An 18,192-nucleotide genomic window follows, 5' to 3' on the forward strand; every position below is an offset into this window, starting at 1 on the left:
AGTGTGGCAGAAAAAAAGTTTCAAGTTCACTGAGCCTGAATCAGTTTTCATGTTTTTAATATCTTACTAGCTTTTCCTATCTTCACTATTTTTACCATCCTTGTGTCCCAGGAGCCTATTTTGTTTTCAAAGACAAATCCATTATTGTAACTTATGTTAGGTAATTCTAGGACATTTCTAGGTTTGGTGCAATTTGGGCTGAAACCTGATTTTGAAGAATATCTTGTCCATTGTCCAGCAAATCATTAGTATTGGGAAGGTGTCCTAATCACCAAGCTGTCGGGTAAAATTGTACTACCACAAACTGTGTTCAAATAACTTTCATATCCAGCATTAAAAGAAATTGAGAAATGCAATTCCAGAAGTGTCAACTTCAGAGAGTCCTCAGAAGCAACAGATCCTCCCTTACTGCCTAAAGTTTGATTCTGCTGGCCCTAACAGGGACTTTTTTTCAAGACACATGTCATAGTCACAGAATGGTTGAAGTGGGAAGGGACCTCTGGAGGTCAACTGGTTCAAACCCTCTGCTCAAGCAGGGTCACCCGGAGCAGGTTGCCAAGGACTGTGTCAAAGTGGCTTCTGAAGTTCTCCAAGGACAGAGACTTCACAGCCTCATTGGGCAGCCTGTGGCAATGCTCGGTCACCCACACAGCACAGAAGTGCTTCCTTATCTTCTTCCTCCTGTGCTCCAGTTTGTGCCCATTGCCTCTTGTCACTGGGTATCACTGAAAAGAGTATGGCTCCATCCTTTTGCACCCTTCCATCAGGTATTTATATACATTAAGATCCCCCCCCAAGCCTTCTCTTCTCCAGGCGGAACTGTCCCAGCTCTCTCAGCCTTTCCTCGTAGGGGCGGTGCTCCAGGCCCTTCATCACCTTAATGGCCCTTTGCTGGTCTCTCTCCAGAGTGTCCACATCTCTTTTGTACTGGGCAGCCCAGAACTGGGACCAGCACTCCAGGTGTGGTCTTGCCAGTGATGAGCAGAGGGGAAGGATCACCTTGCTCCACCTGCTGGCAATGCTTTGCCTAATGGATCCCAGGATGCCATTAGCCTTCTTTGTGGCAAGGGCACGTTGCTGGATCATGTTCAGCTTCGTGTCTGTCAGGTCTTTTTCTGGCAAGCTGCTTTCCAGCTGGGTGACCCCAGCATGTCCTGGTGCATGGGACTGTTCCTCCCCAGGTGCAGAACCTTGCGCTTCCCCTTGCTGAACTTCATGAGGTTCCTGCCAGCCCATTTCTCCAGCCTGTCCAGATCCCTCTGGATGGCTGCACAACCCACTGGTGTATCAGCCACTCCTACCAGTTTTGTGCCATCTGCAAACTTGGTGAGAGTGCACTCTGACCCATCACCTGTATCATTAATGAAGGTGCTGAACAGGTTTGGACCCAGTATTGAACTACCCTAGCGCTCCAGCTGTATACTCCCTAGTATATGTCCTCGCTCATGCTCCAGCTGGCAAGTCTAGTCCCTCCTGAGCTGAAGTCTCTGAACCTCATAGCAGTAAGTCTTCCCCTGTTGTCTAAGTGTTTAAATTGTTGGGACTTACACCAAGGGTCAGGACTAGAACACTTCAGTGCCAAGTCACTCTTGTCAGTTTAGTTCAATCCTGGTAGTTTTCTCTGGTTCTCCTAGCAGAATTTGGCTTATGGAGTCTAACAATACTTTTATTAATAAGAAATCTGGATAAATAAGGACTTTATTGGACAACTAGTAATTGGCTTAATGAGAGACAGATGCCTGGAATCTTTGTATTGTCTTATAAGGGAAATATTTATATAGAGACTCAAATTTTAAAAAGTTTTGTTTTATGGAGGGATGCAGAGAATAAAGGCATCTGCTGCTATTCAACAGAGCTTTTATAATGTTGGCTTGCCTCAATTAATCTAGCTTGAGCGCAGTATTCTAATGAAAGAAAATGTAGAATAAAAATGTAGAGCTGCAATGTATATAAATCTTGAAATGTCCACGAAGAGCTGATAAATTGCTGTATTTTGCTCAGTTTATGCAAAAGAGAAAATGAAGAAGCAGATTGCAAGAAACAAAATTATACATCAAGCCATTAAACCTCAATCTTCATTACTGAAGAATTGTTTTGATACTCAGCAAGATCAGGGACTGAACAAAAGACTAGCTAGGTGACATGTTTGCAAGGGTCCTGCACATCAGGAAGAATTCCACATAATAATGCCATAGGTGTGATCTAAGTTCAGAACTATGATTATTCCTTTTCTGTTCTTAGAGCTGTGAATGTAAACAGTATCTTGCACTATTTTTCTCTATGACTAGCCCTTTATTTGTTTGTTGAGTTTCTTACTGGTTTTCGCAATCCATCTGCAGTATTGCATGGACTTCATAACTTTTCAGTTTGCTTCCTTACTCCATACTGGCTTTTATATGTTTTTGGTGAATACTATGTTTGGTTTGTTATTTTTCTAAAACTGTGCTGTTACTTGCACATAGTGTGAAACACCATGAGAGTAGAGATATACATCCTTGTTGCACATCTGTCCTGTAAGTAACTAACGACACTCAAACTGACATCTCCAGCATTATTGTTGGCTATTGATCTCTTTCTGTTAGTTAGTCCAATACTTACTTCACTGGCAGAGGATATCGAACGATTGTATGCTGTGTGAGTGATAAGGAAGAAGAAGGAAGAAGAGAAATTTGCACTGGGACTTTTGGGGATCTCCATTGTATTGCACATGGTCAATACATCTTTTAAATCTTCTCAATCATCTAAAAGCTCTTTAAAATGTTCTTTCTCAGGCATCAGGAATATTCCATGGAAATCCAGGTGACTGTCAGTAAGGTTTTGTGCATACATGCTGAAGTGAAACTGTAGTTTGCGTATTGTATGTTTTTACTGATCCAGTGGCAAAATACTGGCACCACATATGTGATGTTAGATTAATGAGGCAGAAGTGGCAGTCTTTAGGAACAACAACCCCTTTTCCCCTCCTTCATTGTTAACCCTGAGAACTTCCACTTCCCTTTATCCATTAGCTGAGTCTGGGTCATTTCAGTAGCCTGGGATCCTGTGTGTTAGATACTTGAAAGAACTGTCTGGTTTTTAAGCCTGGTTGATAAATTTTTTCAGAGATACCTCTCTTGGAATTAGAGATGTGCTGTATATACATTTCAAATATCAAAATAGGAAATTTGAGGTTGGCAAGCTGCTGCTACTCATTAGTGCATCTAACCAGGCACTCTTCCTTCTAACAAGTAGTCTTGGGGCTGTATTAAAATGCTGCTGTCTGTCAGCATGCAGTAAGCATGCTAAAAATGATTAGGTTAAAAACTGACAGCAACACTTGTCATCATTGTCAATCCCTTTACTACCATGACTATTTTTATGCTGTTTATCTTTATATGCTTTTAAATACTCTGCATTGTACTTGCAGTATAGTTCCTCAGAGCGATGTGGAATTTGCTAGGACCACCAGCATATTTTTTCAAAGTTTTTCCCCCCTCACTCCTTTCCAGTAAGTATGGAGCTGTCCAAATGGAAGATGACTGGCAGGAAGCAGTCACAGAGTGGCAACCTGCGGAGGGATGTTTGGGAAAAAAGAGGCATAGCTTTAAAGCCAGAGCCAGGAGTTTCAACTAATGAAGGAACAGGAGCTCCCACCACTGTGGAAACCCTCAGTGGCTCTGCTGTGATCTATTGCTGCACTCCCCTGAGCAGAACAGCATAGCAAGCAATAGGCACAGGGGCTGGATGCCAGCCAGGCAAAGTGGGAAATAGACACATAGCTTTACACATAAAATCTTTTTCTTTAGAACAAGGAAAATGATGGACTAAAAGTCGAACTTAGAGGAAGGAAAAAGTATCTTTGTATTTGATAGCAGAGTGTATTTGCAAACAAGCAAAGCAGACACCAAGGCACCAAAGTTTCCTGTGAAGATCAAAAAATGTAATGAACCAGCACAATGAAGTGCTATCATTTTTTTGAAAGGGCAATGCAAATAGACCCTTATTATTTATTTTAGCCTAGCCTAGTAGTCTTATTTCCCTTGAAAAGTGTTATCTTATCCACTGGGAAAAACAAAAGTTTGTGTTCCATCTGTGCACACCAGTGTACTTGGACTTTTATCTTGTAGCTTATGTGGATATAAGGGTTGCCCCTTAGCAGAATTAAAACCTTATTATGTGAGCTTTGTTTCTTTCTTATCTTTTGTCCAAACTATATGAACTGGAGTGGCCTAGATACACTCATGAAAACCCTCGAGGCTCACTTAGTGAGCAGACTCTGAGGGGTGCTTTATCACTTCTGAAAGGTTAGATCAGCTGTGTGTACATTACAGCTTGGCTAAAGATAGGAGGGGTTTTGTTCACTTTTCAAATTCAACATTGATTTGCTTTTGTTTCCTTGCCCCACATGCTGTTTTCTGTTACATTAGGGAATTTTATTACATTCAAGGCTATTCCAAATTGTGTGGTTCTAAATCAGAAACAGCATGTCTATACAGAGGATTTTTAAATGTTGCCAGGTTTTCTTTGCTTGGGTCAGTTGATAATTTAAAGAGTCAGGCATTTCTTGTGAATTCTGAGCTCGGCTCAGCTGCCTCAATTACAGTGACTTATTCAGCTAAAAACAGGAAAAAAATACTACTGGTTTTGCTATAAATGTGTCATAAGTCACCTTTCTTATCATTGTTATGTGTCCACCAGTTCAATGTTGATCACCTTTTATTAGAAATAGTATTCAACAAGTGGATGACAGAAGTACGCAGGTATTAAAAAAATAGTACCTACTCAAATAATATAGTTACTCAAAGAGTAGTGTCCTGGCCTACAGTGTTGATCAGGTCCTTTTGCCATGAAAAGTAAGTATTTCCCCTTAATCCAGAGAGAGTTCCTTGGAATCCTTAAGCCTTATTTTATTCATTACATAGAATACGTAGGCAATAAGTAGAGTAAGTCTTATTAATCACTACATAAAACATGAGTGAACACAAAGTTATGACTACTACAGAAAGCCTACTACTTCAACTAAATGCATATTATTTTCGTTTGATGACTAAAAATACTTTCACATCTTTTCCTCTTCTTCTTCCTCTTCCCACTTCTTCTCCATCTCCTTCTTTTTATCTTCATCCTTTTCTTTCTCTTTGTACTTTTCCTTTTTTTTTCTTTTTTGGTGTTTTAAACCAATTGCAAACTCTTCTTTTTACTATAGGAAGGAAAAAAAGCAGTAGTTCATGCTTATTTTTTTTCATAACACGTTGTATCTTATGTTCTGCTTTAATAGCATTTCATTAGCTCTTTGAAACTGTTCCCTGGGGCAATCTTTTATTATTTGTAAAGTAAATCAAACATCACAATGATAATTTTTATGAGGAAAATGCCAGAATATTTAAATCTTCAATTAATTTTTTGAATTAAAACTTGAAGCACTCAGAAAGATCCAAAACAGTATTCTCAAAGCTCTATGGCACCTAAAAGCTCTTTCTAGAATCCACATGCTTGCTCACATTTCCATGTTTAACAGAGAAAATCAAGGAGTGCTGTACTTCTGAGTTCCGAGCAGTGTTGTGGGAGGAACATTTTGCTTGGCATAAAGGTACTTGGAAAAGAGTTTCTTGATTAAAAATTGGAAGTAAAAACCAAGCAGCGTTACAAAGAATTCATCAAAAATACACTTTTCCAAATTCTAATAGAGAATTGATGCACAGGAGTATAGACAGCCTTATTTAAATGCAAGTAACTCTAAACAGAGGGAAAAGAAATTTGATTAAACTGCAAGTTTGGCAGCAACTCTTCGAAGCACCAGGTAATAGCTACTTCTCTATTAGTAGAGATAAGGTATCCTTTAATGGAGGAAAGTGGGGTAACTTTTCGAAGAAGACATCAAAAGAGAGAAGTAGTAGTAGTAGTAGTAGTAGTAGTAGTAGTAGTAGTAGTAGTAGTTTCATTAACCTCCCTGAATTAAGTCATAGTTAGATGCCTGCATTAGCACAGAGTTGATGTTTCAGCCTTCATCCATTATCTTAAGATACTTCTCCTTTTTGGCCTCATTCATCATAGTGATCAGGCTGAATACTTTCTTTTTGTCCCAGTCATTTGAGGCATTCATGTTACCCTTCCAAAGGTGATATAAAAAGTTTAGAATTTGTCATAAAACCCTTATCCACACATTCAGTGCACTCTGTAACCTTGACTCCTGCCACTTTCTGTGTAAATACCTGCATCTTGGTAAACAGGAATTCTCATTAAGAAATAAAATAACTCCGTGCCATCTTTTAGTCATGTAATGTGCAAGTGACACGTGTAATTGCATCCTTTTGAACAACATAGAGAGTAGGGAAGGAGATAGAAAAGTTAGTGAATAATGAAGCAGATAATTTTGTTCACAAAAGGGTGGGTAGTGCCTTTGTGGTGATCAATGTTCTCTCTGTATTTTCCCAGAAGAGGTTTCCTATCAAAGCACAGAAGTAGTTGGTATTCAGTGGAGCCTACATAGGTTCACTTTATTGTTTTACAGACGTTACAGTCATGAATGTTGCTCAAGTTCACTGTCTTCTTGAAAATGTACAAGGTATGATAGTTGTGTACAAAACTTTTAATTACATGATGTTTAAAAAAAGTGGGGTAGTAATAGGGAAATTTACTGATAAAAAAGACGTGTTGTACATAAAAACTATTAAATTCACTAAAGCAAGAATTGCATTTTCACGAGAGGAAATAAGCACTTCTTGAGACCAACTTTAACTTTTTTACAGATAAGTTAAAAATAATATATCCTGCACATGAGATACAGTGCAGGTGTGCATATTTTACCCAGAGGGTCCTTTCTATAAAAAAAAAAGGATCATAAAATCCCATCAACATAGGATATTTTTCCGCTGGAGATAAATCAGGAAGATTAATGAGGTTAAGTTATTGCTATCTGGTATGCCAGGGAATAAGCTCTAAATTAGAATTTTAATTGTATGTTCTATTGCAGTCCTTCTACTAATTCGCATTTCACCATATTTCTAAAATCTTTCCATATAGGGAAGTCTTAAAGAATTTTAAAGGAATGAAAGTAATGGAGTTTTTAAAACTTAAGTAGGTAGAATAGAAATGGTTCGGAAAGCATATAGAATCTAGGTTATCTATCAAATTTTTAGATGAATCCACAAAATCTTTAAATATTTATATTCCTGCTCTTTAATCGTGCAAGTGAACTTCAGGTGTAGCAGTGTTAGATATGAAATTACATTGATAGATCTCATAAATAATTTGGTTTTAAAATTGGAAGGAAGGTAATTCGACATTTGCTTTTACACTATTGTTGTTGTTTGAGACCAAATGACAGTGTGGAGACAAAATGGACTTAGATACCAAAGCACTTCAATCACAGATACGTCCAATTTTACAAATTACATGACTTCCCTGTTCTGCAGGAGAGAGGACGCAGTCCAATAGAGAAGTCGGGTGGGTCTGCATGGTCGTTGCAGCCCTGCCATGCACCCTACTGCAGCATCTTGCAGAAGGCGCCTCCCTTGTCCTCTGGGTCCTTGCCCCGAGACATCCTGGCCAATGCCAGATATAGGACCAGACAGAGAATACCCAGTTCTTAATTATCTTGTTCAAATGTACTTGATGCCTGAAAACTAGCCGTCACCACGGCTGACACTCATGATCTGCAGGTCCTGAAGGTATTCGACAGCTTCATGGCTTCCCCAGTGATGGGGGGTCACTTGCATTTAAGTTACCTTTCTACTCTTATAACTCAGCTACTGTCTTATCCTGTAGCATTAACTAAAATTCATATACATTTGCTAATGCGATAATCAGCTAGGGCTAGCTCATGCTAACAGCCACAAGTATATCTATGTTATTAAAAACAGTATGCCAAAACAGTTTAATCATTTTAATATGTTTTCATTATGCAGCTACAGCTTAACTAGACTGGCCAGCTTTCAAGGGAGTACCACAGCCTGTGACTTCAAAAATACAAATGTGCTAGAAAATACACTAATTGAAAGCATCTTGCCTCTGAAAAATGAGCACACCAATACAGCTTGTACCATATTTTGTCTTACCACATGGTTTTGTTCCTGTTTTTTAAAATCTGAATTGGTAAATCATTCTGCAATTGGAGGAGGAGGTGACAGTTCCCCTTCCATTTCCTCAGCATTTAATGTAGGCAATGACTATGATGTTTAGTGCCTCAGAAGACCAGATAGTCTTTTGCTTTTCTACTCTTTCTCTCAGGTGTTCTGTAAGCTAACCTAAATGCACCCAAGGAGGAAAAGACTGTTTCCTGCTTCAGGCAACTCTTTATGCAGGCATTTATGCATCTGTTAATTCATGAATGTTTTTGTTTGTTAGTTTTGGTTTTGGTTTTTGGTTTTTGGTTTTTTATTATTTTGTTTTGTTTTGTTTGTGTTTTTTTTTTAATTTGTTTTTGTTTGGTTGGTTGGTTGGTTTTTTTCACATTAGTTTAAGAAGTCCTAACAACATAAAGGAGCAGCAATCAGGGATAATACCAGAGAGTCGCTGCTGTTAGGATAATAATTGTGTATCTGCTTTAGGACTGGTTTGCACCTTTAATATCACACCCAGAAAATGTTATGTACACTATCAGCCTAATTTTTCCAGAAAATTCCTAGCAGAACGAGTCTAGGAGATAACACCAATATATTCTATTTGCGGCATTCTTTATTGTTTTTTTTGTTTTTATTTCTTCCATGTTCCGACCTAGGTTACAGTAACACACTGATAAATGCTTTATAAACGCTGAAGGCAATTTACATTGATTAGATAGATTTTTACATTGGCTCCTGCAACAGACAGTTTTCAAGGGCAGGCATAGTAAAATGTTTTTTAAAATTCCATTATTTGAAAACTGGACATAATTCTCAGTGATTGAAGCTGACAGAGGAGGAGAATCTGATAGTGAATATATTCTCTGGTGACATGCTGTCATCCACAAATTCTTTCAGTGACCAAAGCAATGATTGAAGTATGAAGAGCTGCTTGCATACAGTGAGTTGCCATCAGTGAAATCATTTACCACTGCTCACAAACACTTGGGGTGATCTATTACCTGCAGGTGATGCATTTTCAATGATAAAATCTTCCCTCAAAGTGACTAGAAGATTAAAAATGTTATTCCATAGCTTGGACCTCTCTGCAGTTTTCTTTAATGTAATAATCCCACGACTCTTCCTTCTCAGTTCCTTAATAATCCGAATTCTCAGTTATCATCAAAATGAGTATAATGATTTCACTTTCTTGTTTCAAAATCCATTTGACATTTTTAAGTAACAAGAACATCCTCATGTGCCAGATATTTTGCAGGTTCCAAATGAGAGTTCAGATAATGAAAAAACAATGAACTGACAGATGTACAGACCTTACAAATGTTGCACCGTTCATTAAATGAGCCTGAAGATCTTTGTCCTCCAAACATTCATGGAACTGCTTAAAATACAGGGTGTATTTATTAGGGTTTGTAAATACAGAGAAGAGCCTAACACAACAATAGGATCTTAACTCAGAGTGTAATGATTGCATTTTCTCCATCTGTAATCTCCACATATAAACTGGGCACAGCAGCAGTAAAGGGTGATATATATTTGGGTAAAACTAGTAATGTGTCTTCACTATCCAATTCAGGGCATTTTAGGGATCTAATTTAGATGCGACTCTAAGGACCTATAGTAGAAATGTGAGTTTCTTACATAGCTAATTCAGTTTAGACAAGGACCTCCATTAGTTGCCTGTTCTGGCCTAAATTAGCGTGCGTAACTCAGCATGTAGCTTGAAAAAAAAACCACCAGAGACATTTAAAACTTAATAGGTCAAATTACTCAATTTGTTAAAGTACATCTCAATCTGATCACCTAGAAATAGAAATGGAAAAATGGACAGTAGCAGTAGAGAAACTTAGGGTCATTCAGGACAATCAAACACCATACTGACAGCATAAGAAGTCATACCTTTAAAAACAAATCCACAGATCAGACTTAAGATTGTTACACAGGGATGTATACATTTCTTTGTACTTGTGAATAATACGCTTATTTATTAAGTAGGCAGAGTAAGAGTTTTGATGTCCTTAATTTCTCATTTCTTTGCTGGTGATTTTGTAAATGACATTGTAGGAGACTACACCATTGTCACCTAGCAACTATGAAGTATTTTTTTGAAAAAGTTGTCTTGGCTTTGGATTAATAATAAAAATAGTAATTGCACTCAACATTTTACATTTATAGACCTTAAAATGCTTACAAAGATACATTATTTTTATTATCCTTAATTTGAAGCATAAAAAACTAGGATGGAAAGCGCGATGCCAGAAATGACAATCATCAGAGCCACAAATTGTATTTTGAAGATCTCACCCATATTCCAGACTCTTCAAACTGTACTTTTATATAGGTCCCTTTTAATATTTTCTGGTCTTATGAATTTTAAATGAGAAAAGGGAATCATTTTTAAAAATCGGTGTTTGCAATGATTATCTTCCCCTCTTATTTGAGATATTGCAGTTATTTTCTAGTCTGAGGGTCACAGTGAATTAGCCCTTGGCAAATATTTAATTTTTAATGGAAACCGCTGCAGCATTGAGTTAAAGCAAGTAAAAACTTCACATTCATCCTAAGATGATCCTGCTGCTGCATCATTGACCAGTTCTCAAGTTGCATGTACTGCAGTTCTGTATATTTTGGTTGTTTTCAGAAGCAGTGTTTTATCTTGATTATTGAAATAATTTCTAATAACTGACAGTAGTCATTGCATACTGAAATGCTTGCTACAACAACAGCTGGTTTGAAAAGTATTTCATCTTTCAAGTACATCACAGGGGCTGGGTAGCCAAGGCTTTGTGTGATTTGAGTTAAAGAAATATATATTTTAAATCATTTGAGAAATGTCCTACACACATTTTCAGTTGTCCATTGCCCTTGCCAGACATTTGGTGGAATGAAGCTGGTTGGGAACGTATTTCTTCCTAATATTGCACATTTTTAAGAAACTTTAAGGGATGAATTAGAATGAATAGCCACTAAGATAATGTGTGGGCTGCTGTGCAGCAGTGTCCCCAGAGAGTGATATGTCAGGAAAGACATTAAAAAAATTCTGCAATGAAACACATATTTCTCACAAGTAAGGAAAGATCTTGACAGATCATCTGTTACAAGGTATCTTCTCTGTTCTTTACTTCTGGGACAAATGGGATTTCTCCTTGTAATTCATTGTGGATTATCGTTCTGTTGCAGTTTGTGTAACAGTAGCACATGGGGAATTTAGGAAATGACACTCCAGCTGTCTTTTACAATAACTGTTTCTTTTTATGCTTTCCCACTGTAATACCTCTCCTTTCAAATTATCCTTTCTGTACACTTCCCACTGAAATACCTGTGTGTATCCCAAAAAGAATTTTTAAAAATGGATCTACTTAAAGTCTATTTTCCCTATGTGACAGATTTTATTTCAGCCACTAATTTATTGATTTATATAGATATATATACACACACATACATCTGGAGTTATTTTTCTATAATACACGTTCAATAAAGAAAGTGTAGTCAATATATAGGACCTGGAAATGTAAATCTGTCTCCTAGTTTTCATTACTGTGTAAGATGTGATATAGATGTATTCTAAAGAACAAAATTATCTACATTGCAGATAAATTATCAGGAGATATTTTATCTGTAGGGCTCATTAAGCCCTATAGATTGTTTTCTGAAGTTCCAAACAGGTGGGATAAATTGAACCAATACATTTGCAGATGAGAAACAGATGAACTGCCCAAACCAGTACATTTCCTATCATATATCTTCCCTGAATTTAACACCATACAAAAGTTTCCTCATTGTCTCTAGAGATTTAATCTAATCGATTGGTTTAAAGCAATTTTTTGAAAGTTCATTAGTGGGACATGGAGAAGGGGAAAGTCCCTGGGAGTATATTTGGGCCCTCCATATTTCAAGGTGTAGACTTGGAAGCTGTAGCAGTAGGACTTTTCCTCTGTAACAACACATGTAACGCTTAGTGAGTTAAACCCAAAACCACTTGCTGGCCTGTGTCTTATGGATCCATTCTGTGAACTAGCCTCTAGGAGAGGGACTGTAAGAAGACTAGAATTTTCTGCATTTTAGCTGCCTGAAAGGCAAAATCCTGAATAAGGTAGCTGGCCAAGGTCTAGATAGGATGAACGATTAGCTTGTTTGTTCTGCCTTTGGAGCTCTGTTGCTGAACATTTGCATTTCTATTTTGCCTTAACTGTGTTAATTGCTCATCTTCCAGTGTTGTCTGAAAGTAAGTATGAACTTTGCAAGAAATTGCGACATTGGTCATTGTCTTTGCCCATGGAGAGCAATTCCTTGTTCAGTGTGCCCTGACCTGTTGCAAAAGTATTTTCCATCTAGCTTGAGTTGAGGGTGCTTTGAGGTTGAAGGGCTTGCTTAAGACACTGTTGCCCAATAAATAATCAGATAATCACTGACATTTTTGGCAAACAGCAACGAAGTTGTAAATCATCTAAAGATTTACAGGGTTCCACTTCTCTATCCTGGCAGGTAACTGCATTTCTCAGAGCTATACCCAATAGTGATGTCCCATGGTTAAGAAGAAACTTACTAATAATAGTGGGTTTTAGTCATTTCAATTTGTAAACCTTTAAATTCGTTCTAAGGAAGTGCAGAGAGATGTAGGGCAAACCAATTGAAGCCATTTGGCAAGGTTTCTGTTTTTCTCAAGTTATTCTTTACAAATATTTTAAAAGCAATCCTTGTATTCCCAGGAGTTTTCAACTCATCAGTTGGAAATGACCACTCTAGTGAACATATTAAAAGAAAACTTACTTTAGACATCAAATGCCCCCATGTTCTGTTGACTTCAGCAAGAGATCAAGGGTTTATTTTGACTTTTATTCTCTTTACTAATGGTATCTCTTGGATTTGAGCAACAATGCATTTTAAGTATGAGGGCAAAAGACACTGATACTCTATTCACAGACATTATTTTAAACCACTCAGAAAGTGCTGAGGTCTTGTGAGAGGCACAAGCTTCTGTACATTTTTCCCTGTTTAGCTTGAGAGTTAGCTGTTTCTGACTTCTGATACTGAAAAAGTAAATCATGTGCATTCTTGTTCCTCTTGAATCAAAGATGAAATGTTACTGATCATTCCAGTGGAAATACCAAAACATGAGTTATGGTCTGCCATTGTCCTGGTAGAATTCCACTGGTTCATTTGGCAAGTAAATATTTTTACCCCAGAATGAATGTTTCAATATGAAAGGATAAAATGCATCTACATTAAACGACTTACAAATGCAGTGCATAAATTAAGAAATTGTGCAAATGCTGTATGTCACAGGCTTGCTTACTGCCCCTTTGCTAGCTTCTGTGTTTTATGTAAATGTAAATACATATTTTGAGCACCTTCAACTTTCTCATTTTTATTGAATTTGTTAACTGTAGCACAAAGGTTGTGTGAATATGAGATAGATTATATCTTTCACAAAATCATATTTTTATTCTCTGACAAAAAAAATCATCTTGCTGGTATAAATTGTGTTTGTAGAAAAGACACACACATGATAGTTGAATCCAACTTTTTAAAAATATGTTTAGATGCATGAAGTATCTGCCAAGAAGTAACCAAAAATTGTGGATATGACGAAAAATAAAATCTGTTTGTACAGTGTGTAATTGTGCACTCAAATACTGGAGCAACTCCAGTACTGATGGTGGAGCTATTTCAGCTTCAGCTGTGTGTATAAGAGAACTACACAAAGAATCTGGATAGCACAAGTGAAGGACTGTTAGTGTTGCAAGCACGCAACTTTGGAAAAGTCCACTAGCATTTCACATGCAAATAATTCTTCTTGCTGTTACACAAATAATCTCTTGGCAAATTTTAGATAACATTTGGAGCTATACGTAAAAACCATTTAAATAGGAGAACTGTATTTTTGCTCAATGAAAGAATCAGTTAAATGACACTTCAACAACACTTGGGAGTACTGTTTGCCCTTCTCCTTGGTTTATCCATAAGGCAACTGTCGCTGCATGCATTTCTTAATGTTACTTTCCTTCCTTTTTTTAGAGTTTCTTTGAAGGACAGTCTGCACCGTGGGATTCAGCTAAGAAAGATGAGAACAGAATGAAAAATAGATACGGGAATATCATTGCATGTAAGTGTTGACAACATAATTGTGCACCGTGTTAACTTCCTTTCAGAACTGGATGAGAATGGCCACCAGCCTCTTGCTCACATCAGGCTTATATTGCTTTTCCCTAATTAAGAACATAAAAGTGAGGGAAGAAGTTACATTTTTTTGAGAAAACTGTCAGATTTAATGCATTTTCTCCACTAGCCTCCTGTATACCTCCCATCCTGTGATCTACATTTGGCTAATAGAGAATGACATCTTTAACCAATGCTCAACTCTGACAGCTCCCAGACTGCTCCTGGCAGCTTAGTGGAAGAGTACCCATGGTCTCATGGGTTGATCTCTTGACATTGGATGTTTGGATGATCGGATGGTTCTAAATGTTGTAGGAATGGACAATACTGCTGCTTAAGTGTTCCTTGATAACAGAGACAGCCATCCTGACTTGCCTTCTTAATGCTAGATGGAATCTAAGGAAAAAAACAGGGTATGTTTGTTTTATTTGAAACTAAGTTTGATGAAGATTCAGTATGCTGATAATCAAATAACTTTAGAGGATGAGAGTGTGCTTTGGCGAGTGACCCCTAAATCTAGCATTATGCGATTGCAAAACACTGTGTCAAGAGATGCTGTAAATGAACACCAAGGCAGAAAATACAATGCTACTTACTGAAAAATAAATAAATAAATGAAATCTTCTAGGGAAATGTGAATATCATGATGGGCTGTAGCATATGTAAAGGTGTTTACTCTTCATGGTTTACTAGGCATGGTTTTGGTTTCTATGCAATCAAACTTTAGTGTAACTAACTTGTAATTTTGAGAGGATATAGCAATACATTAGATGGCTATCCTCACTTAAGTAAAAATACTGAAGGCATAAAAAAGAATATCGAAGAGCATTCTCCAGCTTTATGTTTACTCTTCCTTTGTGAACTTTTTATTTCCAGTCCAAGCCTGTGAACAATAGGTCTTCTCTCTTAGTCAGTGTTTAGCTTTGTCAGTCCCCTCTTTAATGTCACATAATACATTGCCTTTTGCTTTGACTCCCTCTGGCTGAAGTAAACACAAGACTGATAGTGCTATATGTCTGAGGAAAGGAAGTGATGAGTAGCAAAGGGAAAACAAGTAAAAGATATTAGATACACAAATCAATGGCAATTACAAGTAATACTGAAGGCTCTCTGAGAGGGCAAATGTTACTGTGATCATTTGGATCTCAATTTACTTTTAATGTCATCAGTATTTAGCAAAGGGAAAGAGTTAAATGGAATTATCAGTAACATTTCCTATTTATGTGTCTATAATACAAATACAAAATTAAAATTAATTAGAGTAAAGGGCAGTATCTTAAAAGAGAGGCTGAAACTGTCCACAGTTTGTCATCTGTTAAATAGATGTATGTAAATGAAGTAGTTAACTGTCTAATTACTTTGTGTAGTTTTCTGCTGATAAATGATTGCTTGGCTTAGAGTCTAAGAGTACAGTTTTAGCAGTCCACTTTTGAAAATTCATCCCAGATAGTTGTTTAAAGTATTGGCTTTAGCTTTTAAAGCATTTTACTAAATTGCCTTTTTATGCTGTGTTTAAAGAATTAAAAATACAGATAGTTTAGATGCCACAGATTATGGGTATATGATTATAGTGAAATGTATATTTTTTTCTGTAAAGAGTTTAATGTAGCTTTTTCTGTCCATTTATCCTCTTTGTTTAAATTTTCCCCAAGATACTGTTGTTACATTATTGCTTGTAGTCATTATTGTTCTCTGAGGGAACTAAAACAAAAGCACCAAGCTACCAGCAATGCATGAACTTGTCAAAATGGCAACATGCTTTACATTACCCAAGTGATGTGCATTTAATTGGCTACAAGCATGCCCTACCTACTGTATGAAAGTAGCTACAACTTGTGAGCCTCTGTTCAACAAGCTGAATCATGCCCACAGTCCAGTCCCCTACACAAAACATATTCCTCCTTTATTGAACACAAAAGGCTTTGTGTTTTCTTATTAACAACTAAAAAAATGGCATGAATCTGCTAAATGAATCTCTTTTTACTCAAGAAAAAATTTGTGTCCATGTAGGGTTATGCATGGATTTTGGTAAAATCTATTTTTTTTATTCCTCTGGAGAGATCTGGAGGTAATTTCAGGATGGAAGGGGTTATGTATTTATTTTTACCTAACTCAACATTGACTAAATGAGAAGAGGATATTGATCACAGCTTTTAAAAGCAGCTAAAGATTTTAGCTGAGACATTTCTGAAAGGCTTGATTTGCAAAGAATCAGCAAGGCACTTCCCAAGAAAGTGTCATTGGCTAGGCATGCTAATCAACTGGCTACTCAAGGGGCTTGTTAGAGTTCACAGTCTGCAGACTGGCATACACATGTTGTAGGTAACGTGACGGAAGCAAGATTAAAATGTGCATATTCATTATCTATTATCGCCTTCTATAAAGACAAATGAATTCTAACATAACTCATTTTGAAAGCTTAAGTGATCAGTGCAAAATTAAATTTGATAGAGGGTAACAAAATAACAGTGGAAAAGAGAGTATTTAAAAGCTACAAAAATGTTAAAGAGCAAGCTAAAGTATAAAGGAACAAAATAACCTAAAAATCTACACAATTAACATTGAGGCCATTTAAAATCATTGTACATGTTTGAAGAATATCTGGCTTTGTTACTTCTTACGCTTACTAAGACATAAGCTTACCTGACATAAGCATGGGCATACACACAGAAAGAATTTCTTGTTGTTGACTAAAGAATTTTTTTCAGGTTAAAAAGTGTTGCCATGCACCAAGGAATTAACTGGAGTTTTCAAAGCAATAAAAAAGGGAGTCACTCCAGCTCCACTGCAAGCGAAAGGGTATTGAACCGTCCATTATTTGAAGAATTCCCAGAAACTTAAGTGAGAATACAGGATGTATGTGAAGAAAAAAAAGGGCAAAAAGGTTATATGAAGATACAGTTATGAAGTAACTTACTTTGTTTTGCAAAATCTGAAGCAAAAATAATTGCAAGGAAAGAATAGAGTAAATAATAGAAGTAATAAAGTAATAATAATAATAATAAAGGATAGTGCTGAGTATTACTCAGTGGTATAAATCAGTCTAAAAGAAATAACAGGAAGTTGTCGTTTTTAAGAAGTTACTCAATGGGAAATTTAAGCTTGGTTTGCCCAATATGGAATTCATTGATACACAAGTCATTAAAGACAGGATTTAGTTGTCTAAACATAGCAGTGCTATTTCAGGTGACCTAGGACATCTGTGCAGGACCAAAAATGTGACACAGTTCCCACAAGAGATTAGTGCCATTCCATATCCTGGGCTGTGTAAAATGGCATGAGTGCTTGTGTTTGGACAATTAAATCTGACCCTAAGTACTCCAAGAAATATAAAAGTGGAGATATTTACTAGCCTGAGTTGTCCTGGTAAGAATGCTTTTAAGGAAATGATGCATGAAATGATGAAAATATGGATGAGCAATGAATCCAATCTAGGTTAACTTCTGGAGTCTGTTGACTTCAATAGAAGTTGGATCAGGTCCCAAAACCATAAAAACAGCAGCCATGTCAGAAGATTAGAAAGTTCCTAATGTAGTATCTTTCTTAAGTAAGATGGGCTTTTAGAATTAAGGACCTGTGAGCTGAACCTCTGTTCTGAAGAAACTGATAAATAGCTTAATTAAGCAGAGAATAGCACAGCACTTGAATAAGAGTAGCTTGATAAGGTCAGGCAGCCATGGGTTATGTAATGGAGGATCACATCTCTATAAATTTTTTGTCTTTGAAAACTGAATAAAAAGGCTGAAAAGGATGACCTGATGAACTTAATTGATTTGAATATCCCAACGTCTTTGGAAAAACTCATTCTCAAAGACTGTTGGCTGAAATAATCACAACAAACTAGCAATATACTAGGTGTGTAGAATCTAGAGCTGCAAAGCTGCAAAAAATATATATTTACTGTATTTGGTTTACAGCTATGTATGCCCTTGCTCTCTCCCTGGGGAATCCCACGGAAGCAGACTAGGCTCTGAGATCTGTAGTCAGTGAGACT

At 36.9% G+C, this 18,192-nt stretch overlaps 1 protein-coding gene across 12 annotated transcripts in view; it reads left to right on the top strand.

Moving 5' to 3' along the window:
- Positions 1 to 18,192, top strand: part of PTPRM (protein tyrosine phosphatase receptor type M) — a 482,484-nt gene that overhangs the window by 407,369 nt on the left and 56,923 nt on the right. For all 12 annotated transcript variants that reach the window (XM_083826617.1, XM_083826619.1, XM_083826620.1 and 9 more), the window contains one exon: positions 14,058 to 14,145. In XM_083826617.1, the coding sequence (XP_083682743.1) occupies positions 14,058 to 14,145 (88 nt within the window). The remainder of the gene's footprint in view (positions 1 to 14,057; positions 14,146 to 18,192) is intronic.

This window comes from Anser anser (genome assembly GCF_964211835.1).
Source record: "Anser anser genome assembly, chromosome: 2".
NCBI lineage: Eukaryota > Metazoa > Chordata > Aves > Anseriformes > Anatidae > Anser > Anser anser.